The sequence below is a fragment of the Microtus pennsylvanicus genome, chromosome 15, assembly GCF_037038515.1.
Source record: "Microtus pennsylvanicus isolate mMicPen1 chromosome 15, mMicPen1.hap1, whole genome shotgun sequence".
Taxonomy (NCBI): Eukaryota; Metazoa; Chordata; class Mammalia; order Rodentia; family Cricetidae; genus Microtus; species Microtus pennsylvanicus.
In genome coordinates this window covers 9,823,416-9,845,656 of record NC_134593.1, presented here as the reverse complement: position 1 = coordinate 9,845,656, position 22,241 = coordinate 9,823,416, and the positions used below count along the sequence as shown (strand labels likewise).

The following is a 22,241-nucleotide window of genomic DNA, read 5'->3' as shown; positions in this document are numbered from 1 at the left end:
TAGTTCAGGCATCTCATCAGTCAAGAGACTGCATTTTCCAAAGAGGAAATAACTGAAGTACATCATGTTCCTACAGCTTCGTAGGAATTCAAGTCCAGACAACACTATACTTTGGGGTCCACCCCATATCCCACCAAGTCATTAGAATAGCCAGTCATATTCAATGGCTCTTGGGAATGCATGTCTCAAAAGGTGCTCATGGAGTGTAGTTTGTAAAACCAGGGTCCTGGATGCAGACCCCAGCGGACTCGTCCATGTCACCTGCAGTTCTGTGTGAGTAGGGGCAGGACCCATCCATGGTCTGGAGATCTGTTTGCCGTGTGGCTGAAAGGTGCCTAGGGCACATTGATAGGGAAAGGCTGGTCCTGTTTGCTGGGGCCCCACACGCCGTTGCCAATTCTGCCTTAGTTTCTACTGTTGATTCTTAGCTTTGCTGTGGGGCAGGGGACCTGAGAAGGGACAGACTGTTGTCATCAGCTATCACAGGAAAGCTTATGCATCTCTTTCAACCTGCCCAGTCCAGTGAGACGGCATGGTTGCCCAGGGGAGGGAGCAGCAGAACAGCAGGAAGTAAGGTCCTCACTCTTTTGAAAGAGGATGACGAGAGAGAATCATTTGGCCAGGTCAGTCATGGAACCCAGATATATGATGCTACCATGGGAAAATGAGATGAGATTCTGCTCATGGGAGCAGAATCTTCTCCTGATACCATGGATGATGGCACGGGCGAAGGTGGAAGGGAGGAAACCTGGATTTATACAAGGAACATCTCCAGCAGAGAGAATCTAATGTCAAAAATAGGATTTAAACAGCTGAAGGCCGTCTCTATAGAACAGGGACAAGAGACCTAGGTCTGGTGGGTTGTGCTTCTTGCCAAGAAATGTACTGGATGCTACTGGAGATCTTCTAGAGGGCTGAAGATCTTTCGACAGAAAGCGAACGCCTTTTACAGCCGCGCCCTTGGTTCCCAATGTGGAAGCCTCAGAGTGGCTCTCGGCTCCCGTGATCCGATTCTCTCCAAATGATCTGCATTGAAGTCGCTTCTATGGTTCTAGCATGTTCTCTTAGCTCTCTCCCAACCTCATCGAAAGGGACAGGTTCTAGTGACTGAGACCGAAGACAGGTGTCCAGTTGACAGGTACATCCATCTCTAAAGGTGGCGATGTAAAAGGTCCGTTACACAAAGCGACTCCTTGCTGCTGTCAGGACCAGTGAGGCTAGAGCCTTGCATTATCTTTCTCCTCGCTGGGCCCTGTCCCCAGCACTGGAGGTAAGGGTGAGGGCCAGTAGGAGACTTTCTAAACCCCGGACAAAGAGGTCACCACTGCTCCTAGCTTCTACCATAGCGTTTAGATTTGTCTCCTGGAAGGAGCCTCTCCCGTTCAGATCTACCCTCTCTGTCTTTGTCCCAGTGAGAGAGTCTGTTGGTCCTGGGCTGTTGAAAGTGGGTAGACAAAGCTCACTGACGTCTGGACCTTGCTGCCTGGGCCTGCTTTTCTCCACATGCTCTTCTTTCTCCTTCCCCATGACTTCCCCTCCCCTTGTTTTGGTATCTTCATTTCTTGCAGAATGTAGACAGCATCCTTGAATTCAGGATGCATGAGTCACAGACCTTCTACCTTTGGCCTCAGTTTTGACTGCAGTTTCTCACCAAGTTAGCTCAGGTGAGGGTTCCTCACCTGGTCAGTCCGAAGCGCTCTGCTCCAGCTGTTGACTTACAGCTCCACTCGGCTCTGTGCCCAAAGAGAAAGGCCCACAGCCTTTCCAATCTTCACCCTTCCTAGTGTCCTTGCTGCTCTCGGCCCCCAGGACTTCAACTTTTAGAGGTGGTTCCTTCTTAAAAAAATAAAAATTCTGAAACTTGAGTCTGAATATGCCAGCAAACCTACTAACCTGGGTGAGTCTGCGGCACAAGTAACAGGTGACAGTGATTGGCCCTTCTCTGCTTCCCTGTGTGTTCATTCCCAGAGTAGCAGCTTGGGAATGCACCAGAAGGGAGGTGAAGCGTGCCTCTCACTCCCTCTACAGGGCTGTGTCTGTGGAGCATAAATGGGTGTGCTCCAGAACGGCCTCTGCTCCTGTGGCTGACCAGGACTTTCTCAGTGAGTGCACAGTTGGTTTGTGACAGAGATTCAGATACCCCGTCTGATAAAATTGTTCCTTTCTTCTGCATAGTGTGACTTATATGTCGACGTACTTCAGATTTAATGCCTAAATGCATAATACATAAAGGTCACAATCAACAGCTTCAATATGCATATTTGGGGGCTATCAATGTGTTTTCCTTGGTGACAATTTCTATATCATTACACGCCGTAGCATAGGCTCATACATTCACTCTTACACATTGGGTTCCCAGCTATTCAGATGGGGCATTTTGTCTGTTGTTAAACAACTCCGTTTGGTTTAGAAAGTGTGGGACCCAGTGAAGTGACAGTCTGGGTTCATTTTAGAAAGCAGGTCCCCAGTGTCAGGGTGGAACGTGTTGACTGCAATGTCCCCCATATTTTCTAAGGTTAATCCCTATAGTGAGAATTAGCTATTGTCCAGGTTGACCCGCGTGATCAAGAGTGAACTATCAGGGCTCTTTTAAGAACTGCTAGGTCCTCCAAGATGCTGTCCCAGCTGCTCCTCGCTGGACAGTACCAAGCACTCAGGTCTTCGTGCGCTCTAAGGTCTCTTCCATTGTAGTGGACATCGCAGAGTCTGGACACCCCGGGCTTCTGTCAGAATTCTCCTTTCTTGCGTTTCCCATGCGACAGTGCCCAGTCCCCTGCAGTACTCTAAGCATGCCTTTTTTATGAGGGCAACACGAGATGAGATTCACTACTTTAAAGCCTCAGGGCATCACTTTGTGGTGTAGGGGGTTTGGTGGGGATGGGTGAAGATCGATGAGGGCAGAAGCTCAAGTCTTTACCGAACGCGCAGCCTCCCGTAGCTCTGTGAATGGCGCTTACAAAATTGCTTGCTGTGGTTGTCAAGAGGAAGGGAATGGCATTTCCATCTGCAATTTCCATGTGTTTAAAAGACCCATTCCTAGGAAGGTTTATTAAAACTATCACCATCCAGACATAAAACAATCATGACACAATGCCATTGGGATTGCTTTTCTTCTCTTCTTCAACAGATATTTACAAAGAGTTGTATTAAATAAGTTTAAATCTGCTATCTCAGGCTCTCAAATCTTTTCTTGTGAGGATTACTTTAATTGGTGTTGGTGACAATCAGGGGAAGCACCAAGGACTGCTTTGTTCTGTGGTAGAATTTTCCACCCTAAACAGAATGTTAAGAAGGGGTGCAGTAAAGACCTGGAAACCGAACCGTTTTGTTTTCTTTTATATGTCTTTCTTATTTGACTTGAAAGCTAAAACCAATCAGCATACTGCAATATAATTGTGTCTACTATTTGAAAGAAATTTCTGGAAAATAACATTTTGAGCAAAAACTTCAAGTCAGGCTGAAGAAATGGCTTGACACTTGTTGCTCTTGCAGAGGATTTGGGTTCAGGTTCCTCTATCTACATGATGTCTTGCAACCCTTCTAATTCTGGTTCCATGGGATCTGACACTCTCTTCTGACCTCCATGGGTACCAGGCACCTATGTTGTACATGTGCATATGAGCAAAACACTCAGACTCGTAAATAAATTTTAAAAAACATCACAGTCTAAAATATTACCAGACAAATGCCAGAAATAATCTCCAGCTATTAAGATGTGGTTAAGAAGGAAATGTGAAGACACAGGCCGATGTGAGTCCCATCACGACCCCCACAGAGCTAGCATTCCAGCGGAGAGGGGCAGAAGTCGGATAGAAACATGCAGGAGGCCACACAGGGCTAAGCTCTGTGAGAAGTAAAGCAGAGCCAGGGATCGGGGAGAAGAAGACGAGATGGAGAGGTGGGCAAAGTCAGTGTGAACAAGAGATTTCATAAGAAAAGTGATATTTGCACAAAAGTGAACTGATAGAGGCTCCATATGGGTCATGGGGAAAGAGTTCAAGGAAAACACCAAGTACCAAGGTTCTAAGAGAGGTGTGTGTGTGCCGTGTTACAGGGGGTCTAGGGAGGAGTTTCTGCTGTGTTACAGGGTTCCCAGGGAGGAGTGTGTCTGCCGTGTTACAGGGTTCCCAGGGAGGTGTGTGTCTGCCATGTTACAGGGTACCCAGGGAAGAGTGTGTCTGCCATGTTACAAGGTCCCCTGGAAGGCGTGTGTCTGCCGTGTTACAGGGTTCCCAGGGAAGTGTGTGTGTGCTGTGTTAAGGGAGCCAGGATGGAATAAATGCAAGGACAGAAGCAGGGAGGGCCTGAATTATAGGCCTAGGAGGACTCCGGCTTCTACTCATGATGAGATTGTGCGTTGACCCATTTTCTACTGCCCTAGCAAAGTACAAGAGTCTGGGTACCTTACAGGGAAAGGAGGCTTATTCAGCTCACAGATTTGGAAGCTAAAAGTCTAAGAACAGATCAAGTCCAGCCCAGGGGGTTGAGCCCCTCGTGGGAACTTGAGGTGAATGGCATCATAGTGGGAAGCATCTGTGTGGAGGAGAACCCTTGGTGAGACAAAGAGCCAGAAAGTCAGGGGACGAGGCACGCTCTTTTACAATCCACTGTCATAGGTCCTAAGAAGGTTCCCACAAGAACTACATCAGTTCCTTCTGGGGACACTCTGCTATCTAATTAGATTCTGACATGGCCCTATCCTCTAAAAGTCACACTACTTCTGGGCTACCACATCATACCCATGTGGTATGAGACCCTCTGGGCCAACTTGAAGCCGGACCCAAATCCTAGCAGATGGGTAGCCTTGGAACCTCTACTCTGGAGAGTTAACTGGAGAGTGACCTATCAACTAGTCTTAAAAGATCATCATTGCAAAATGACGGTTATGATTCATATCAGCAAATTTAGTGATGGTGTAAAATGGCAAAGTATGTTCAGATTCTGGTTATATTGTGATGATGCTAACATTAGACCAATGATTACAGATCTGGAAAGGGGGAGGGGAGAGCAGCAATCAGGAATATCTGCAATGAGAGGACAGGAAAGAAGAGGAGAGGAGAGGAGAGGAGAGGAGAGGAGAGGAGGATGAGGGGATGAGGGGACGAGGGGAGGAGGAGAGAAGGAGAAGAGGAGAGAGAGAGTAGCTTTGGGACCCCGTAAGTGGAGCTGTGGAGGGTACAGTCGAATCTGTATGTCTAGAGGTCAAGGGATACATCTGGACTAAAAACACAAATGTGGGGGTTTCCTACATATTCACAGGCCAGAGGTCAGAAGCCAGGCAGATGGCTGGGGAAACTGGCTTGTTTTTCACCCTCTTTGGAAATGGGTGCCTCACCTACAAAAGTCAAAAATAGCCAGTAGGTGTCAGAAACCAAAAGAGAATCACAACCCTAACTCGAGTCCTTGGCTGAGAGACATCAGGATGAGTTCCCAGCTGACCTTGGGTACTTTGGGAACACAGGAAGTTTCTCGGAGCATCCAGCTGTGCCGAGGCCTGCTGGAAAGTCTGATGGATGGGAGGTCCTTGTTGAAGAGACCCTGCCCTCCCGACCACTCTTTAGCGGTGACTGCACCATCACAGATATTCCTGATTGCTGCTCTTTGAGCTTGACCAGGTGCCTGTGAGTGACCAGTAGTCTGGTGGCCTCATGTTTGCAGAAAAGGTTGTCATGTTTCGTGGCTTTTCTGGGGAGTTCAAGGAGCAGAAGGATTTTTAAGTGGCATTCTTTGAGGCTTTCTTGTGTAGACCATGAAGTACGGCCACATCCACCTGCCATTTCCTCACTCCGAATCACTCAGAGTTCCACCACCCCACTTCATGTCCTCCTAGAAAAAGAAATCCACTAACTGTGATTGTGCAGATCTATGGGGTCATCTACTAGAGCTACACGCAGCGCTGGGAGCCCATCCTACTGGGAACCACACTTCTGAAAATGAACGGATTCTCCCTCTCCCAGCAATTATTCCTCCTTTAGGGTGGAGCCTCATGAGCTCCTGCCCGAGTCTGCTGTCTTCATTGTATGCAGGGAAGCCTGGTGCTGCCAGAGGCTGTCCAGAGGCAGGCCCTCACAGCACTCCTCCCCACCTCCCAGCTCTTCCACAACATCCTGAGCCTTGGCAGGCATTGTTTATTTGTTTGGTTTTTATGAGTTATCATGAAGCCCTTTGTATTAGTTTTTGTTTTTGTTTTGTTTTGTTTTGAGACAGGGTTTCTCTGTGGCTTTGGAATCTGTCCTGGAACTAGCTCTTGTAGACCAGGCTGGCCTTGAACTCACAGAGACCCGCCTGCCTCTGCCTCCCGAGCGCTGGGATTAAAGGCGTGCGCCACCACCGCCCGGCTGAGTTTTGTGTTAGTTAACCATTGCTGTGTAAGCAGGTGCTCCTGGGGGCTGGGGAGATGCCTTGGCAGTCAAGAGCATTTGTTGACTATCCAAAGGACTGAGGTGCCATTCCCAGCACCCACATAATGTTTCACAACCATCCATAATTCCAGTTCCAGGGAATCCGATAATCTCTTCCCATCCCCGAGGGCACCCGACGGGTGGTGCACAGACATACATGTGAGTGAAACATATATGTAAAACAAATAATCTTTTTTTAAAAAAAATACCCCCCCCAATTAATGGCTTAACATAGTAATAACCTAGTTGGGTAGTTCAGATTTGAAGTCTCTGACCACATCACTGTCGTGACATTTACTGGGGCTGTGAGAGTCCTCTCAAGGTGGCTCGTCGACATGATTGCCTAGCCTGTTCTGACTCTTAACCTGAGGCCCAGGTTCAGAGAACCCTGCAGACGGCTGAGCCATCTTCATAGCTGTTGTCCGCTGGCTTCCCCCACAGCAAGGGAACAAAGAAAGCACGGTAGAAACTGCAACCCTTCTCATCCAGACACCTCCGCCCCCCTCCTGTTAGTCACACAGATGGGTGCCAGTGTAGGAGAGTGCCCAGGGTGTGGATGCCAGGAGAGGACCAGTGGGCACGCTTGACAACTGAGGGTGAAGCTCCGTGGCATCGGACTCCTTCACACAAGGCGCCGCTTTTACAACAGGGCCTTGGTAATTCTGGATATTCAGATGTCCCATGATAAACTGATGTATCAGCACAGTTTGAAGACCCCCCACCTCCCCACTGTTACCCAGATTATTCTCCCAGCTCAAGAGGATATTGGGGAGACAAGAGACAATAGTAGGTGCCGACGTGGGAGGCTCGTCACTGGCCTCTGCACTTGCCATTTCTACCCTGATTTTTGGGGTGCCCTGTGTCAGTGCACATCCCTATCAAATGCTTGAGAACTAAAGTCAGAAGCCTCTTGTTCCTGGTGTGTCCAGGATCAAGTTTGTGACATAAATTCTAGCCAGGAGTTTTTAGCCATAAAAACCCACTAGTGTCGTTGCTGTGTGGCACATTTATTTAGCCAGTTCTTCATGCGAGTGTGCACTTAATTCCCAGCCGTTTCTCGCGTGAACAAATGGTCTAAATGCACTTGCGAGAAAGCCTCTTTATGGTGAGTGTTATTAAACTGAAAACAAGGGTATAATAAAATAGCAATTTAAGGGTAATTTACTAACAATTGCAGCCTTTTAAACACTGACATACGATTGTGTGGTGATAATATTGAACTTGTCACTCTAAGAATCATGGGAAAGCGTCCCAACCCTCTGGTCTTTAATGAGAACTCTCTCAATTTCTCCTTTACTCTTATGTCACTGGAGTAAACATTACAAGCAGTGAACTTTTCCCCACATTAAATGCCCATCACACCTGGGTCCTTACTCAGAGAAAGTGCTCAGAGGATGGAAATTGAGTTGAGTCATCAAAACTCATGGATTTTGGACTGTAGCTTCCCGAGTTGTTTCCTGTAGGTGCTGATGTGGGGGTGAGTCAGGGAGAGACTGAGTCTCAGAGGTGATCAAGTGCTGGAAAATGGTGAGGGTTCCTGGTTCTTCCCCGAGAAGGGAGAATCTGTTGAGTACGCCCCTCAGCACAGATTCTCAGCTCTCTGGAAGGGACAGGGTCAGAGCAAAGAAGGCCAGTGGGCATCTGGCGGGATTTGACCAACATGCCCCAAGCCTCCTCATGTAGGATCTGGCTTCTGTTTGATGGCAGACATGTTCGCTCTGGTAGCATTGTTATAGATGCTCATGCTGCGAGACCGCCTTGTGCTGTCTAGAACGCAGGGAGGCAGACCCTGAATGCTGGATTGGTAATTTGACTTGGGGAACCATCATTGATGAGATTTAAGGAAAATCGAGATAATCAGCACACATTCTCCTGGAGGCAGACCACCACAGGAAACCAAATTATAATCAGAAACCACTTGCTAAATTGCCATGAAAAATCTCCATCCCCTCATGTGACGTAGCTCCAATCCCCGTGATCAGTTCATTCTTTCCCTGAAGGCATGCTGGGAGCTAACTCACATTCTGTCATTGCTGGTGAGTGGAAAATTCAGGTGAAGGAGATGAGGGGGGCATGCAGCAGCAGCAAGCCAGTGTCTGTCTCAGAGTCAGGACAGGGATGCCAGAGGGACCTCACATTCAAAGCAACAAGGCTAAAGCTTCTTTCTCCTTAGAGACACTTGGATATACATTGGTTATTTTGGGCCATGAAACAAATGACTCAAAGCTGGTCACTTAGAACAATGTATACATAACCACACACTGTTTCTGCTGCTCGAGAAATGTGAAGCTGTAGCTCAGGGCCCTCAGAACGCTGTCTGGAGCTCTGTTCATGTGAAGACTAACAAGACTGCGATCACCTTTGCAAGCACTTTACCTGGCTAGGCCTTGGGGGTGGAGATTGCCAGAAGGCCTTTGTGCTTGCTAATCTTATGCCAACCTGACACAAACTAGAGTCATCAGAGAGGAGGGAACCTCACTTGAGAAAATGCCCCCACAGGGTGGTGGTGGCGCACACCTTTAATCCCAGCACTCAGGAGGCAGATGCAGGCGAATCACTGGGTTTGAGGCTAGCCTGGTCTACAGAACAAGTTCCAGGATGGCCAGGACTACACAGAGAAACCATATATTGAAAAATCAATCCAAACCAAACAACATAAAAAAATCCAGGAGAAAATGCTCCTGTAAGATCCAACTGTGGTTAAAAGCATTTTCTTAATTCATGATTGATGGGAGAGGGCCCAGCTTTTAATCCCAGCATTTGGGAGGCAGAGCCTAGCAGATCTCTGAGTTCAAGGCCACCCTGGTCTACAGTGCGAGCTTCAGGAGCAGCCAAGGTTACACAGAGAAACCCTGTCTCAAGTAAGCAAATAAACAAACAAGCAAGCAAGCCAGCTTCTAAGCAGCTCCCCTCCAAGGCCCTCATCAGCTCCTGCCTCCAGGTTCCTGCCTTGTGGGTGTTCCTGTCCTGACTTCCTTAAAAGATCAGTGTTTGGCAGTGGAAACCAAATAAACCCTTTCCCTCCTCCTCAAGTTGCTTCTGGTCATGGTCTTTCATCATAGCAACAGTAACCCTAAGACATCCTTGGGGGTACTGAAACCGCACATTGCCATCTCCATCTACTGCGGGCGACTCACTAACCCCACCCCCTCAAGAAAGAGGATGGGGTTCCCTTCCAAGGACCAGTGTCAAAAGAAATCAGGAGCACCCTAAAGCCACAACAAAAAACGTCCTCTCCCTTGTCTCTGCAGCTCCTTTTCCTATGTTTGCACAGCCGCGTCACTATAGCTACATATTTATACACAGTTAATAGAATGCCTCCAGCACAGATACTGAAATAACTAGCTTACGGACATTCTAGTGTGATAACCATCTGTATCGTAAGCTAATTTGTCTACCTCCCTTCTGCCTCTTCACTAGACAGGGGACCGATGACAACTTAGTTGTTCTGCCTTCGTCAGTAAAATAAGGTTAGCTAGAAGATCTGCCACCCCGCCCCATCTGGCTAAGCTCCTTGGGAGGATTCAATGAGTAATTAAATGCGCAGGGCTTACAAGAGAGCCTGGCCCACAGAAACCACTCAATACTGTTAGCTGTCAGCTTGACGGCTATAGCAATAGAAGTGTGAGCCAGTAGGTGTGGTTAGCCTCATAAAACTGCCTAAGAGCCAAATTCCTGGTGGGAGGGGTGGGGGGGGGGTAAGCAAAACCCACCATTGTCTTCCTGGCCACACCACAGCCTCAAACCATTGGAGAGCGATTCCAGAGAATAGTGCTAGTTCAGCCCTAGAAGGGACCAGGGCCGGAGACCTCATTTCCTTCTTTTCTGTGCTGTGTCTCCTCCCTCCGAGTCTCGGGTTAATCCCTGGCAGAAAGTGCTTACTGGAGATAGATAATGTCTTTCGCTTGCACTTTGAGTCCTGTTTATGTTTTATTTTTGTTTTTGATTTTTTTTTTTTTAAGATTGACCTTTTGTGGGAGGGCAGAATATTTAAACAGGGAAGTGGTTTAGTAGGAAGTTAGGAAGTTCTTCAGCCTCATTTTTTTTTTATTAAAAGTTGTTCTCAAATTTAATTTTCAGTGTATGTGTGCACCCTGCCTGCCCTGCTTATGGCCCCTCTGTTCTTCCCCTAGGGCTTTCCGTTTCCTCCCTGTGACTCTTGAGAGCCTGGGAGAGACTGACTAGCTTTCTTCTCCTAAAGCTTGGCATCAAACAAAGCGTGCCAGACTCAAGGCTCATGCCTATCGTTCCAGCACTTGGGAGGCTGGAGCAGGGGGATTTCTGTGAGCTAGAGGCCAGGATGAACCACAAAATGAGACATGGTCTCAAAACAAATAACAAAAATATTGCAAACTTCAACAAAAACCAGGAAATGGTGCCTGGTCTTTGCTGACAAAGTACAGGTAAAATGGGAGGAGGAGGAGGAGGAGGAGGAGGAGGAGGAGGAGGAGGAGGAGGAGGAGGAGGAGGAGGAGGAGGAAGAGGAAGAAGAAGAAGAAGAAGAAGAAGAAGAAGAAGAAGAAGAAGAAGAAGAAGAAGAAGAAGAAGAAGAAGAAGAAGAAAAGAAGAAGAGCAGCTGTATTCCTCTTCCCCTTTGAAAGGGAGGTTTCACCTAGTGGGGCAGGGAAGCTCTTGTATCCGCGGCAGTTAGCTAACAGGAGAGTTAGGAAGGACCTCCTGAGGTCATCTCCCTCTGCCTCTCTCCATCCAGATCTCTGGCCTATGCTGGCCACACTGACTGAGCGTGAAAACATGGCTCACTCAAGTGGGGATGTTGTTGGTGATAGCACATGTCCGGGATTCTCCCCAATGATCTGTACTGATGACATGTTGAAATGATATTTTAGGGTTGTGTTAAATCCAATAGTGTGTTGTTTTCTATAATTTAAGTACTGCAAAGTTCCAGGCGTTAGATGTGGCTGCTATCTTTCTATGAAACTGTGTGGTGTACTCTCCCAGCCCTGATAGGATTCAGTTGCATCTCTCCCACAGGGATTCTAGAACCTTCCATCATGACTCCCCTGTACCTTTCATAATTCTGGCTACTCATTTCTTCTCTGTAGTCTCCCTTGGTCTGTCTTCAGGTTGGTGGCTTCTGTGTCACACGGCTACTCTTCAGCATCATAGGAAAGCCCACAGGAAGAGAGTCCACAAGCACTTCTTCTTGTTAGAAGGGCAAAGACTTCATTTTCTTTCCTCATCCTTCTTTTTCCCAAGTTGGTGATGCTTTTAATGGTTTCCCTTGTGTTGTCCCTGGTTTCTCTGTTTAAAAAACTAAATCTCCAAAGCCACTTCCCTCATCACTCTGACTGATGGGTCTGACTGATGCAGAGAAAGGGGAGGGAACAATGCACGCGGCATCATTCCATTTAATCCAAGGGAGGCAGAAACTGTTGGTGCCACCCATGACTGATTGATGATGCAGTGGAGGCTCCAAAAGGTTAAGCAATGTAACAAAATCCCACAGCAAATTAAGTCTGGGATTAAGTCCCAAGCCTGACTCCAAAGACCATGCTCCTCCATTAGACACCATGCCTGCCATGCTGATTGGTTGGTTAGTTTTCTGTCACTGTATCACAACACCCAAGAAGAGATGCACTTAAGAAGAGGAAAAGTTGATTATTCTTGGAAGATTCCAGTCCTTGATGGCTGCTGAAGGAAACTGTCCCTCATGATAGCCAAGAAGCAAAAAGAGAGGAGGTTGAGGTAGGGTTCTACTATCAACTTCAGGGTCATACCCCAAAGTGACCAGTAAAGCTCCCAGTAGACTCCTTGTGAATATCCCCAAACCGGGGACTAAGTCTTTAACATAGGACCTTCAGGGGACTCTAGATGAAGCCACAACACTGAGATGTTTTCTTTGAAATTATTGTGATGAGACCCATGAGTTTGCAGCTTATAATTAACTCCTTCCAGCCTGAAGACAGTGTGTAAAAGCCAGTGGAGATGCCCAGCTCTGTGGATGACTGTTCTCCTCCAGAACAAGCAGTCAGCAAGCATCGCTTGTCATTTGAATGAGGCAGGGACGGAAGCAGCAAAGACCAGTTCTTCACATGCAGGAACCTTGAGGAAACCATTCTGTGAAGCGAGGTGTTCGTTGGGATAACTGGGCAGGGTGGTTCATGTCTGCTGTCTCAGCACAGAGGAGGCTGAGGTCAAGAGTCACCATGAGTTTGAGGCAAGCCAGGGCTCCCGAGTGAGCGACCTTCTTTCAAAAAACAAAAAGACAATCACTGAGGTCCCTAGAATAACCGGGTTCTTGGGGATAGAAAATGGTGTGGTGGCTTCCAAAGGCTGGGAAAAGGAGTGGGAGATTTTCTATCTGGAAAGTAACAAAGGTCTCCAGAGAGATTTCATATCACTGTGCTGTCCTTAATGACACTAAACTGTGCGTTTAAAATGCTTACTAGGATGCATATTTTTTTTTTTTTGATTTTTCGAGACAGGGTTTCTCTGTAGCTTTTGGTTCCTGTCCTGGAACTAGCTCTTGTAGACCAGGCTGGCCTCGAACTCACAGAGATCCGCCTGCCTCTGCCTCCCGAGTGCTGGGATTAAAGGCGTGCGCCACCACCGCCCGGCTAGGATGCATATTTTGTCACAGCAAGAACAAAGAGATCTCGGCTCTGGCAGGATAGCTTAGCTGGTAAAGTGCTTGCTTGTAAGTATGAGGACCCAAGTTCAATCCCAGGAACCCAGGTAAAAAATGCCAAATATAGCAATGCATGCTTGTAATTCTGGCCCCAGAGAAACAAAGATAGAAGGATCCCTGGCACTCACTGGCCAGCCAGCCTAGCCTAGCTGTTGATCTCTGGGGACATCTTGTCCCAAAGGATGTGGATGATGTTCCGTAGGATAACATCCAATGTTGTCCCGGTCCTCCATACACTTAAGCATGCACGTGCATACATGTGCTGCATGCATGCAGCCATACCAATATCATTTGTAAATAAAAAAAATCCCATGAACATCTTCATATAAAGATGAATAATTTACTAGTGTGATCCAAGGTGTCCCTGGAGCTGAGCTCGGCTCCTTTGCTCTATTTTCTTATAAAAAAAGCTGCAGCTGGCAGAGCTAGGGTTTGGACACCATGTTGGGTCCTTTTCTCCTGACATTCTTCTATGTAGGAAGTTGAACCAGCTTCACACACGTCCCTTCTCCAGCATTTGAGGCACTTTAAACAGACGCTTGGAGCGGGAAGACTGCTTCACTCCGTGGATTCCTCCAAATTTGTTTAGCCTGGTCCTTGTCTATCTAAGGCTGTGCCTGGTCTTGTCTAAGAAGGAAGACACAGCTGCCAATTCTTTTTGGTTGGACCAAACTAGTTGTCATCTCTTTGCAGATATGAGTGAGAATTAGAGACCCCAAAACATCTAAGCATTGATTTGTTGACTTTTTAAACCTTTTTGAAAAATGGAGATTATATTAATTTTTAGTTTATGTATATGTACTTGCCTATATGTGTGTCTGTGCACAGTCTATGTGCAGAGGAAGCCAGAAGAGGATGTCAGATGCTCTGGGACTGGAGTAACTGACAGTTGTGAGCCACCTTGTGCCTACTGGAAATTGAACCCAGGACCTCTTGAAAAGAAGTCAAGTGCTCTCGAACAATGAGCCACCTCTCCAGTCCCAATAATTTAGTTTTTTGAGACAAAGGCTCATGTGGTTCATGCTGCCTAAATAGTAGTGGATAACGCTGAGCTGATTCTCCTGCCTCTACCTTCCAAGTACAAGATTACAGGTCTTCACCACTACACCCGGTGCAAAGGATCAAGCGTGGGGCCTGTGAAGGCTAGGACACATTCTACTTTCTACACACTCCGAGAGTGTTTGAACTATATCTCATTGAAGTCTCTGGCCCCTGAAAACCTTAAGACAGTTATCCAGTCTCATACACAGACAGTCTTGAGGACATTTAGGCACGGTGTCTCAGTTGAGACTCTAAACCACAGAAATTTACAGTGTGTTGTTTAGTGTGATTGTGGGTGTATTTGCTTATGTGTCCTGTGTACTTTCCTTTCAGGAATCATTAACCAATGGCAACAGGAATCCAAGGATAAAGTGATTTCCCTTCTATTAACTCACCTGCCTTTGCTGAAGCCAGGAAACCTCGACGCAAAAGTAGAGTATATGAAACTGCTGCCCAAGATCCTGGCGCACTCTATCGAACACAACCAGCACATTGAGGAGAGCAGACAGCTGCTGTCCTATGCTTTGATCCACCCGGCCACTTCCTTAGAAGACCGAAGTGCTCTCGCCATGTGGCTAAATCATTTGGAGGACCGTACATCGACCAGCTTTGGCAGCCAGAACCGATGCCGCTCGGACTCTGTGGATTACGGACAGACGCACTACTATCACCAAAGACAGAACTCAGACGACAGGCTTAATGGGTGGCAGAACTCTCGGGATTCTGGGATTTGCATCAGCGCCTCCAACTGGCAGGACAAAAGCCTGGGCTGTGAGAATGGCCACGTGCCCCTCTACTCTTCATCATCCGTCCCCACCACAATCAACACGATTGGAACCAGCACAAGTACGAGTAAGTCCTCTGGAACCCCTTTAGTGCATTCTGGTTTGGTGACTTGCTGTGTGTGGCACGTCCTGCTGACATGGTCTGCTCTGAGCACCCTGTAACCCTGGGAGGAGAGGGCTGGTGGCAGCCAGCTGTGGGAGAGGGCTCTTTGGACCTGGAATCTGTTGCTCTTTGGCTCTAGAAAGATAAAAATTCTGGGCAGGTTAAAATGATGGATGGTCCAAATTTGGGGTTTAGACAGAGCAAAAATAAAGAAATGAGAGAAGAGAGAGTCTGTGGTGAAAGAAGGAAACCGTTCTGTTTCCACAAATAAAAATGCCTTTCACCCTGGGACTCGGGGCTCTGCAGAGACATTGAGTTACTGTGTGCTTCTCTGAAACTGATGTTAACCCACGGTTGACCAGCCAGCCTCATGGCTTTGTGCATTATCTCCTCCTCTTCCTTCTTCTGCTCCTTCTCCCCCTTCTTCCCCTCCTCCTCCTTCTTTCCTTATATATGTTTCTCTTTTAAAAATCAAAATCACCGGAATGTCTCTTCCCCTTGCATTTTCTGGCTGAACCCTCAGTTTGTTGGGTGGTCCCCGAGCAGGTCTGCTGACCAGAATGCTGCTCTGTGCTGTGGCCTGGCCTTCCTCTCAGTCTAACATGTTAGAAAAGGAGGCTCAGGAGATGTTTTGTGAGAAGGGAGAGCTGATGACGGTCTTGCCTCTCTTGACCACTCCATAGTGGGCACGAGGGCTGGGAGTCCTTTCTATGGTGTCCTGCTTAGGCCAAATGAGATGGCCAACCTCCACTCATGCCTGTGTACAGTGGTTCTGTGGAAGGGTGACTGCCACCAAACAGCACTCTTGGTGCTGATTTGCCCATAGCTGACTGTTGCAGAACTCCCAGGATAACTCTCAACTTTCTTGGAGGAAAAGTTTTGCGCTTGAACCCAGAAGTGCTTTTCAACATGCAGAAAAACCCTCTATGAAAAGAGGCGCGGAGAAAGCAGCTCGGTGATACAGTGCTTGCCCAGCGTGCATGAGGCATGGACTCAGTCCGCAGCACCACAAGCAGATGGAAGAAGATAAGGGAGGCTTTAAAAGGAGCAGCAATGCCTTGGCCGCTACTTGAGTCTTTTGGCTGTTAGAACTCTTTAAATAGTATTCTCAAATAATTAGAAATGTCAAAGTATAGCTATGTTAGTCCAAATAGCACATTGCTAGAATAATCAACACTGAAGGTGGTGCTCTCCCTTGGGCACAATGTAAGTTTTTTTGTTTTGTTTCTTTCTTTTTTTTTTTTTACATTTATCTCTTAGTACCTTGGAAAATTATGAGTTACGGGAGAGAATCGCACTGTTGACATATGAGTAAGAGAGTCTGCAGCAGTTAGCATCCTTCACAGAGTCGTAATCCATCAAGAACAACATTTATTAGCCTCTGTGTAACAGAGTGATGACTGGGTTTCCTGGGTGAGTGGCAGGATCCAGTTATGATCACAGAAGTACTTGGTAACTGAGGAGATGAAGGTTCTGAGCAGCCCGCCATCTTCTCTGTGCATGCTCTTTGTCATTCATCCCGAATTTAGTCTTGGATCATTGCACATGTCATACTGCAGGTGATTTACTCAGCATCAGGTTTCGACGGTATTTGAACATTGTAGTGATAAGAGCGCCGGGGCTGCATCCCCAGCACCCTGGCCGCCTGCTAGCTTATGCCCGAAATAACAACAGACAAACTGTATTCATTTAAACACTGCTTGGCCCATTTCTATCTAGCCTCTTCTAGGCTAATTCTCACATATTAATTTAGCTTATTTCTAATCATCTGTGTTGCACCCCAAGGTGCGCTTACCGGGAAGATTCTAGCCTACGTCCATCCTGGGTCAGAGCTGAATCGCGTGTGTCTGCCCGGGAGAGCGGAGCATGGCGTCTCTCTGAGGCATCTGCCCCCGAGAGGAGAGCTGTTGAGTCTGAGCTCACTTCCTCTTCCTCCCAGCATTCTGTTCTCTTTACTCCACCCACCTATGTTCTAACCTATGAGGGCCAGCCAAGCAGTTTGTTTATTACTTAACCAATGAAATCAACAGATTGATATATGACACTCCCACATCAAAACATGCTTATAAGATTGTAGTCAGCCACCACTCACTTGAGCAGTGACTGCCCAGCCCAATGGAGAAGGTTGAGGATGGCCCCCATGGCTGTCTTGCCCTTGTGTACTTGAGTTGCAAAGGGCTGGAGGTTTCACCAGGTAACTATCTAGAAGACAAGAGGAGTTTTAGAGCATCGGCAGAAACTATGAAGGATCTCAGATCTCCCTTCTAGAACATTCCCTTCCAGAACTTAGGCCACACCAGCTTTGAATTTCAGGGATTACTACCCTGAATGGCCATGGTAGTTCAGTTATGTTTCTCAGAACTGCAAGCCTTTGGGTTATTAGTTTAGTCATGAGTCTATGAAATACACACCAAGTCCTGAGAGACAGCCTGAAAAAGTAGAAAGCTGGTGGACTTGAATGCCAATACCCTCCATGGTCTAAAACTAAACCTGCAGTTTGCTAATTGCAACTTGCTCGGGTTATTAACTCCTTGGAACAAAGCTCCCCCTTGTAAAATGAGAGCATTCCTGATGCTTATCCTCTCAGTCTGTAGGAAGTCCATGTCCTGGCCATGATAGCAGGGAGCACAGCACATAGCAGGTGTGCACTAGATGGGAGGACAGCACATAGCAGGTGTGCACTAGACGGGAGCACAGCACACAGTGGGTGCGCACTAGATGGGAGCACAGCACATAGCAGGTGTGCACTAGATGGGAGGACAGCACACAGTAGGTGTGCACTAGATGGGAGGACAGCACATAGCAGGTGTGCACTAGACGGGAGCACAGCACACAGTAGGTGTGCACTAGATGGGAGCACAGCACACAGTAGGTGTGCACTAGATGGGAGGACAGCACATAGCAGGTGTGCACTAGATGGGAGCACAGCACATAGCAGGTGTGCACTAGACGGGAGCACAGCACATAGCAGGTGTGCACTAGACGGGAGGACAGCACATAGCAGGTGTGCACTAGATAGGAGCACAGCACACAGTGGGTGCGCACTAGATAGGAGCACAGCACATAGCAGGTGTGCACTAGACGGGAGGACAGCACACAGTAGGTGTGCACTAGACGGGAGCACAGCACACAGTAGGTGTGCACTAGAGGGGAGCACAGCACATAGCAGGTGTGCACTAGATGGGAGGACAGCACACAGTAGGTGTGCACTAGATGGGAGCACAGCACATAGTAGGTGTGCACTAGATAACTACTTGGGAAAAACTGCTGAGCATGGACAGGAGCTAAGTGCTAACGGTGATGTCCAGAGTCTGTACCCTGTTTTCAGTTCCTAGTGTGCTGGACAGAAACATCTTTCCCTAACTCTAAGGCACACAGTACAGGTGCTCATTGACTCAAATGGCCTTTGTTCCAATAAAAATGTCATAAGCCAAGATGTCTTTGACAAACCTAGCCTGCTTAGCACTATAACTGGTCCTGTCTCAAATATGTTCAGAATAATTACATTAATCTAATCTACACTGGACAGCATCACCTAAAACAAGGTGTTTTTTTTTTTATTGTGTATCAGAAAGTGAAAATGGAATGTCTGTGTATATGTGCTTTTACACAGTCTCAACCATCGGGAGCCAGGGGACTGTGAACGTACTGTGACTTTGGCTACTCGACCACAGGAGAAAGTGGATATAGTTTCCCACTATACTGGAGAGCTGCTTTTCTTCTTTCAAAGTGGGCAAAGGTAGCCCACTTTGCTACCTCAAAAGAACATGAATTTAAGAATTTAAATTGATTGCTGCTTCCTATTTTCAAATTATCAGCCACGTTAGTGGTATTCAATGCAGAGTAATTCATGGTACAGCCACGTTAGTGGTAATCAGTGTGGAGTAACTCACGGTACAGCCACATACTTACAGTTTTGTTAATTTTTTAAAAATATTTATTAATTTAGTATACAATAGTCTGTCTGTGTGTATGCCTGCAGGCCAGAAGAGGGCACCAGACCTCATTACAGATGGTTGTGAGCCACCATGTGGTTGCTGGGAATTGAACTCAGGACCTTTGGAAGATGCTCTTAACCTCTGAGCCATCTCTCCAGCCCCCAGTTTTGTTAATTTTTAAAAAGATGTATGCTTTTGTTTTATGTTTGAGTATTTTTCCTGCAAGTAAATCTGTGTACTGTGTGCATGCTTAGTAACCATGGGGGCCAGAAAAAGACATCAGGTACCCTGGAACTGGAGCTACAGATGGTTCTGACCAGCTATGTGGGTGATGGGAATCGAACCCAGACTGTTTGGAAGAGCAACAAGCACTGTTCTCAATGAGACATCTCTCCTGTTCTCTTATTTTAATTTTAACCTAGTTTCATCCAGTGACTAATTTTGTATCCCTTAGGTCATTATACCTTCCAAAATGTGGCTTTGAGGCTTCTTCCCTATGTAGGTTCCCAATCCTCCTACAGACAGTTTCTGTCTGTCCAGTGCTGAGACTGCTGAAATCCAGGGGAAGCAGAAGCAGAAGGCATTTCTCCTGCATGGCAGGGAGAGGCTGTATCAATCAGTGTCATAACTGAAAATTAAAGACTGCTTTCTGTCTGACTTAGTGCTCAGACACATTCCAGAGAAGCAAAGTGTCAGATGATCTGTAGAGGCTGCTCCAGGGTCTGTAGGGTCAGTGTTACTGGAATGGTTGGCTGTCGTGGCCTATTTTGTGTAGCTATAACAGAATGGCCTGGGTAAGTTACACACCAGAGAAGTTTGTTAGGCTTATGGTTCTGGAGGATGGTAAGACAAAGGTGGAGGAACCATCTCTGGTGAGCATCTTCTATTGTGCATCATTACATGCCCGATGGCATTTCACGGTGAGAGGAATGGCTGTGAGCTGCTAAGCAAGACTGAACTCACTTTTGTAACAAAACAACACTAGTTCATTCATAATGGCAAAGCCACATGACCTTATTAATTCTCCAAGGTCCCACTTCTCAAGCCTGTTGCTTTGGGGTCAGTTTTCCAGCTCATGAATGCTGGGACGCACATTCAGACTGCAGTAGGCTGTAAGGGCTATGAATGCTTGGCATGGAAAGATTGTTGTAATCTGGGGGCGTGGAGGGGGTCAAGCTTTAGCAGAGGAGATAGGGAGGAAAACTGGAGGAGAGCTCAGGGAAGAATGTTCACTCAGAGCAGAGGGATGGAGTTGTGGGTGCGCAGTCAGGATGGAAAAGAGTGGAGAAACAGGCAGTCGTGAAGGGGAAGGGTGGAGGGCAGTGAAAGCAGACTGGAGGAAGGGCTACGAGCTCTGCTCAAGAGGCTGAACAGAGTGTGAGCAGTGCTGTACTGGGATTGGTCACCTCTAAGCAAACCAATGGGCAACAAACATTGGGCACAAAGTCAGTGAGTTTCAAAGACTGTGCTGTGAAATCGTACCAGCACCATTAGAACGAGAGAAGAAACAAAGCGGCAGGAAAATTCTGGGTGGTTATAGCTGACTGATAGCAATGTACACTAGTCCAGCCACTGTGGAAACCAGTGTGGAGGTTTCTCAGAAAACCAGAGATGGGGGATAGAGAGATGCCTCAGCAGCCATGAGCTTGCTGCTCCTGTAGAAGCCGGAGTTTTGTCCCCAGAACCCACATTGAGCAGCTCACAGCTTCCGGTAACTCCAGCTTCAGGGAGTCCAACTCCCTCTTCTGACCTCTGTGGCTTTACATTCATGTGCACATACTAACACACAGACGTACATACTAACACAGAGAGATACATACTAACACACAGACATACATACTAACACACAGACGTACATACTAACACACAGACGTACATACTAACACACAGACTTACATACTAATACACAGACTACATACTTACACACAGACTACATACTAACACACAGAGATACATAATTTAAAATCCTAATTAAACAAACCTGACAGTTGATATTTCATGCAATACAGCTAAACCACTCCTGAATGTTATAGCACTAGTTACAGAAGCTAAATTATAGAACTAACAGGTGTCCAGAAGCAAAATAATGGATAAGAAAAATGCATAGCTACACACGAGGAAACTTTCCTCCGTCACTCACTCACACACACACACACACACACACACACACACACACACACACATCATAGTTATATATAAAATCATAGTTATCTATGGATAGGAAAGGTGTCTAGAAGAGCCAGGGGACTAACAGGAGGGTAGGAGGGGGAGGAAAGAGAGGGTAAAAAGGCATAAGGGAAGTGTGTTCAAAATATATTTTAAAAAATTAAAGAAAGCAGTTGTTCCCAGGTGAAATTATTAGATTAGGATTCATTGTTGGCATGGATGAACAATATTGATGACTCACTTGCTCATTCATGTAGACAATGTTTATTGAAACTCCTATAGGGCTAGGCTGCTTGAGGCATCTTGGACTCATCAGTGGATAAGACCCCCTTGACATCGCTTGTGGGGCAGTCTAGTTTGTATAAATTCGAGTATAAAAGTAAGCCATATGGTCCATTAGACTTGGTAAGTCATAGGGAGAGTCAAACAAGGAAGCCTAGGTCCAGGTGGCAAGGTGGCTAGGGATGAAGTTAGCTGGTCAGGGCAAGCCTTGCTGGGATGTGATGTAGGTGCAGGAATTAGAAGCATTACTGCCCCCAAAGCTAGGGTAAAGATTCCTAGACTTACCGCCCAATTTAGTCAGAGACAAACAAGAAGGTTGTTGCCTAGAGGGGAGTGTGGTAGATAGTGGCGAGATTGCTGGGCAGGAAGCACTATTGAGGTCACTGTTGTGACAAAGACTTCCACTTCAGCTCTCACCAAAGCAGGAAACTACTGGGGGTTTTTTGGCAGGTGAGGGGCGTGGTTCAGCTCACATTCTAAAGGAATTCATTGGCTGCTATGTCTGTGGACGTACTGTACCAGGGCAAAGACAGATTCAGAAAGACCGTTTTGGAGGCTGATATCATCACCATCCAGGCAAGAGACAGTGATGGCTGGAAGCAGGATAGCCGCATTAGATGGGTGAAAAGCAGACAAAACATCAACCAGCTCACCTGCTTTAAAATTCTTGTCTCATTATTTCTCTCTCATTCAGTTTTACAATTAGTAAAGGGGACGCAGGAGACGACAGCAATGTGACCCGGGGGTGTGGGGTGGGGTGGGGTACCTGCGCCACTCCTGGGAGGATGGCGGTACTTCCAGCTGACATGGGTAAGTCTGAACTGGTCAAGCGGAGGAGATCTGGGAGAACTCAGTGTCATAGCTGATGTGCTTGGC

The 22,241-nt window shown here is 47.0% G+C and overlaps 1 protein-coding gene across 2 annotated transcripts in view; it reads left to right on the top strand.

Annotated features, from left to right (window-relative positions):
- Samd4a (sterile alpha motif domain containing 4A) overlaps positions 1-22,241 on the top strand; it is a 220,065-nt gene that overhangs the window by 119,048 nt on the left and 78,776 nt on the right. For both annotated transcript variants that reach the window (XM_075949972.1, XM_075949971.1), the window contains exon 2: positions 14,425-14,943. In XM_075949972.1, the coding sequence (XP_075806087.1) occupies positions 14,425-14,943 (519 nt within the window). The remainder of the gene's footprint in view (positions 1-14,424; positions 14,944-22,241) is intronic.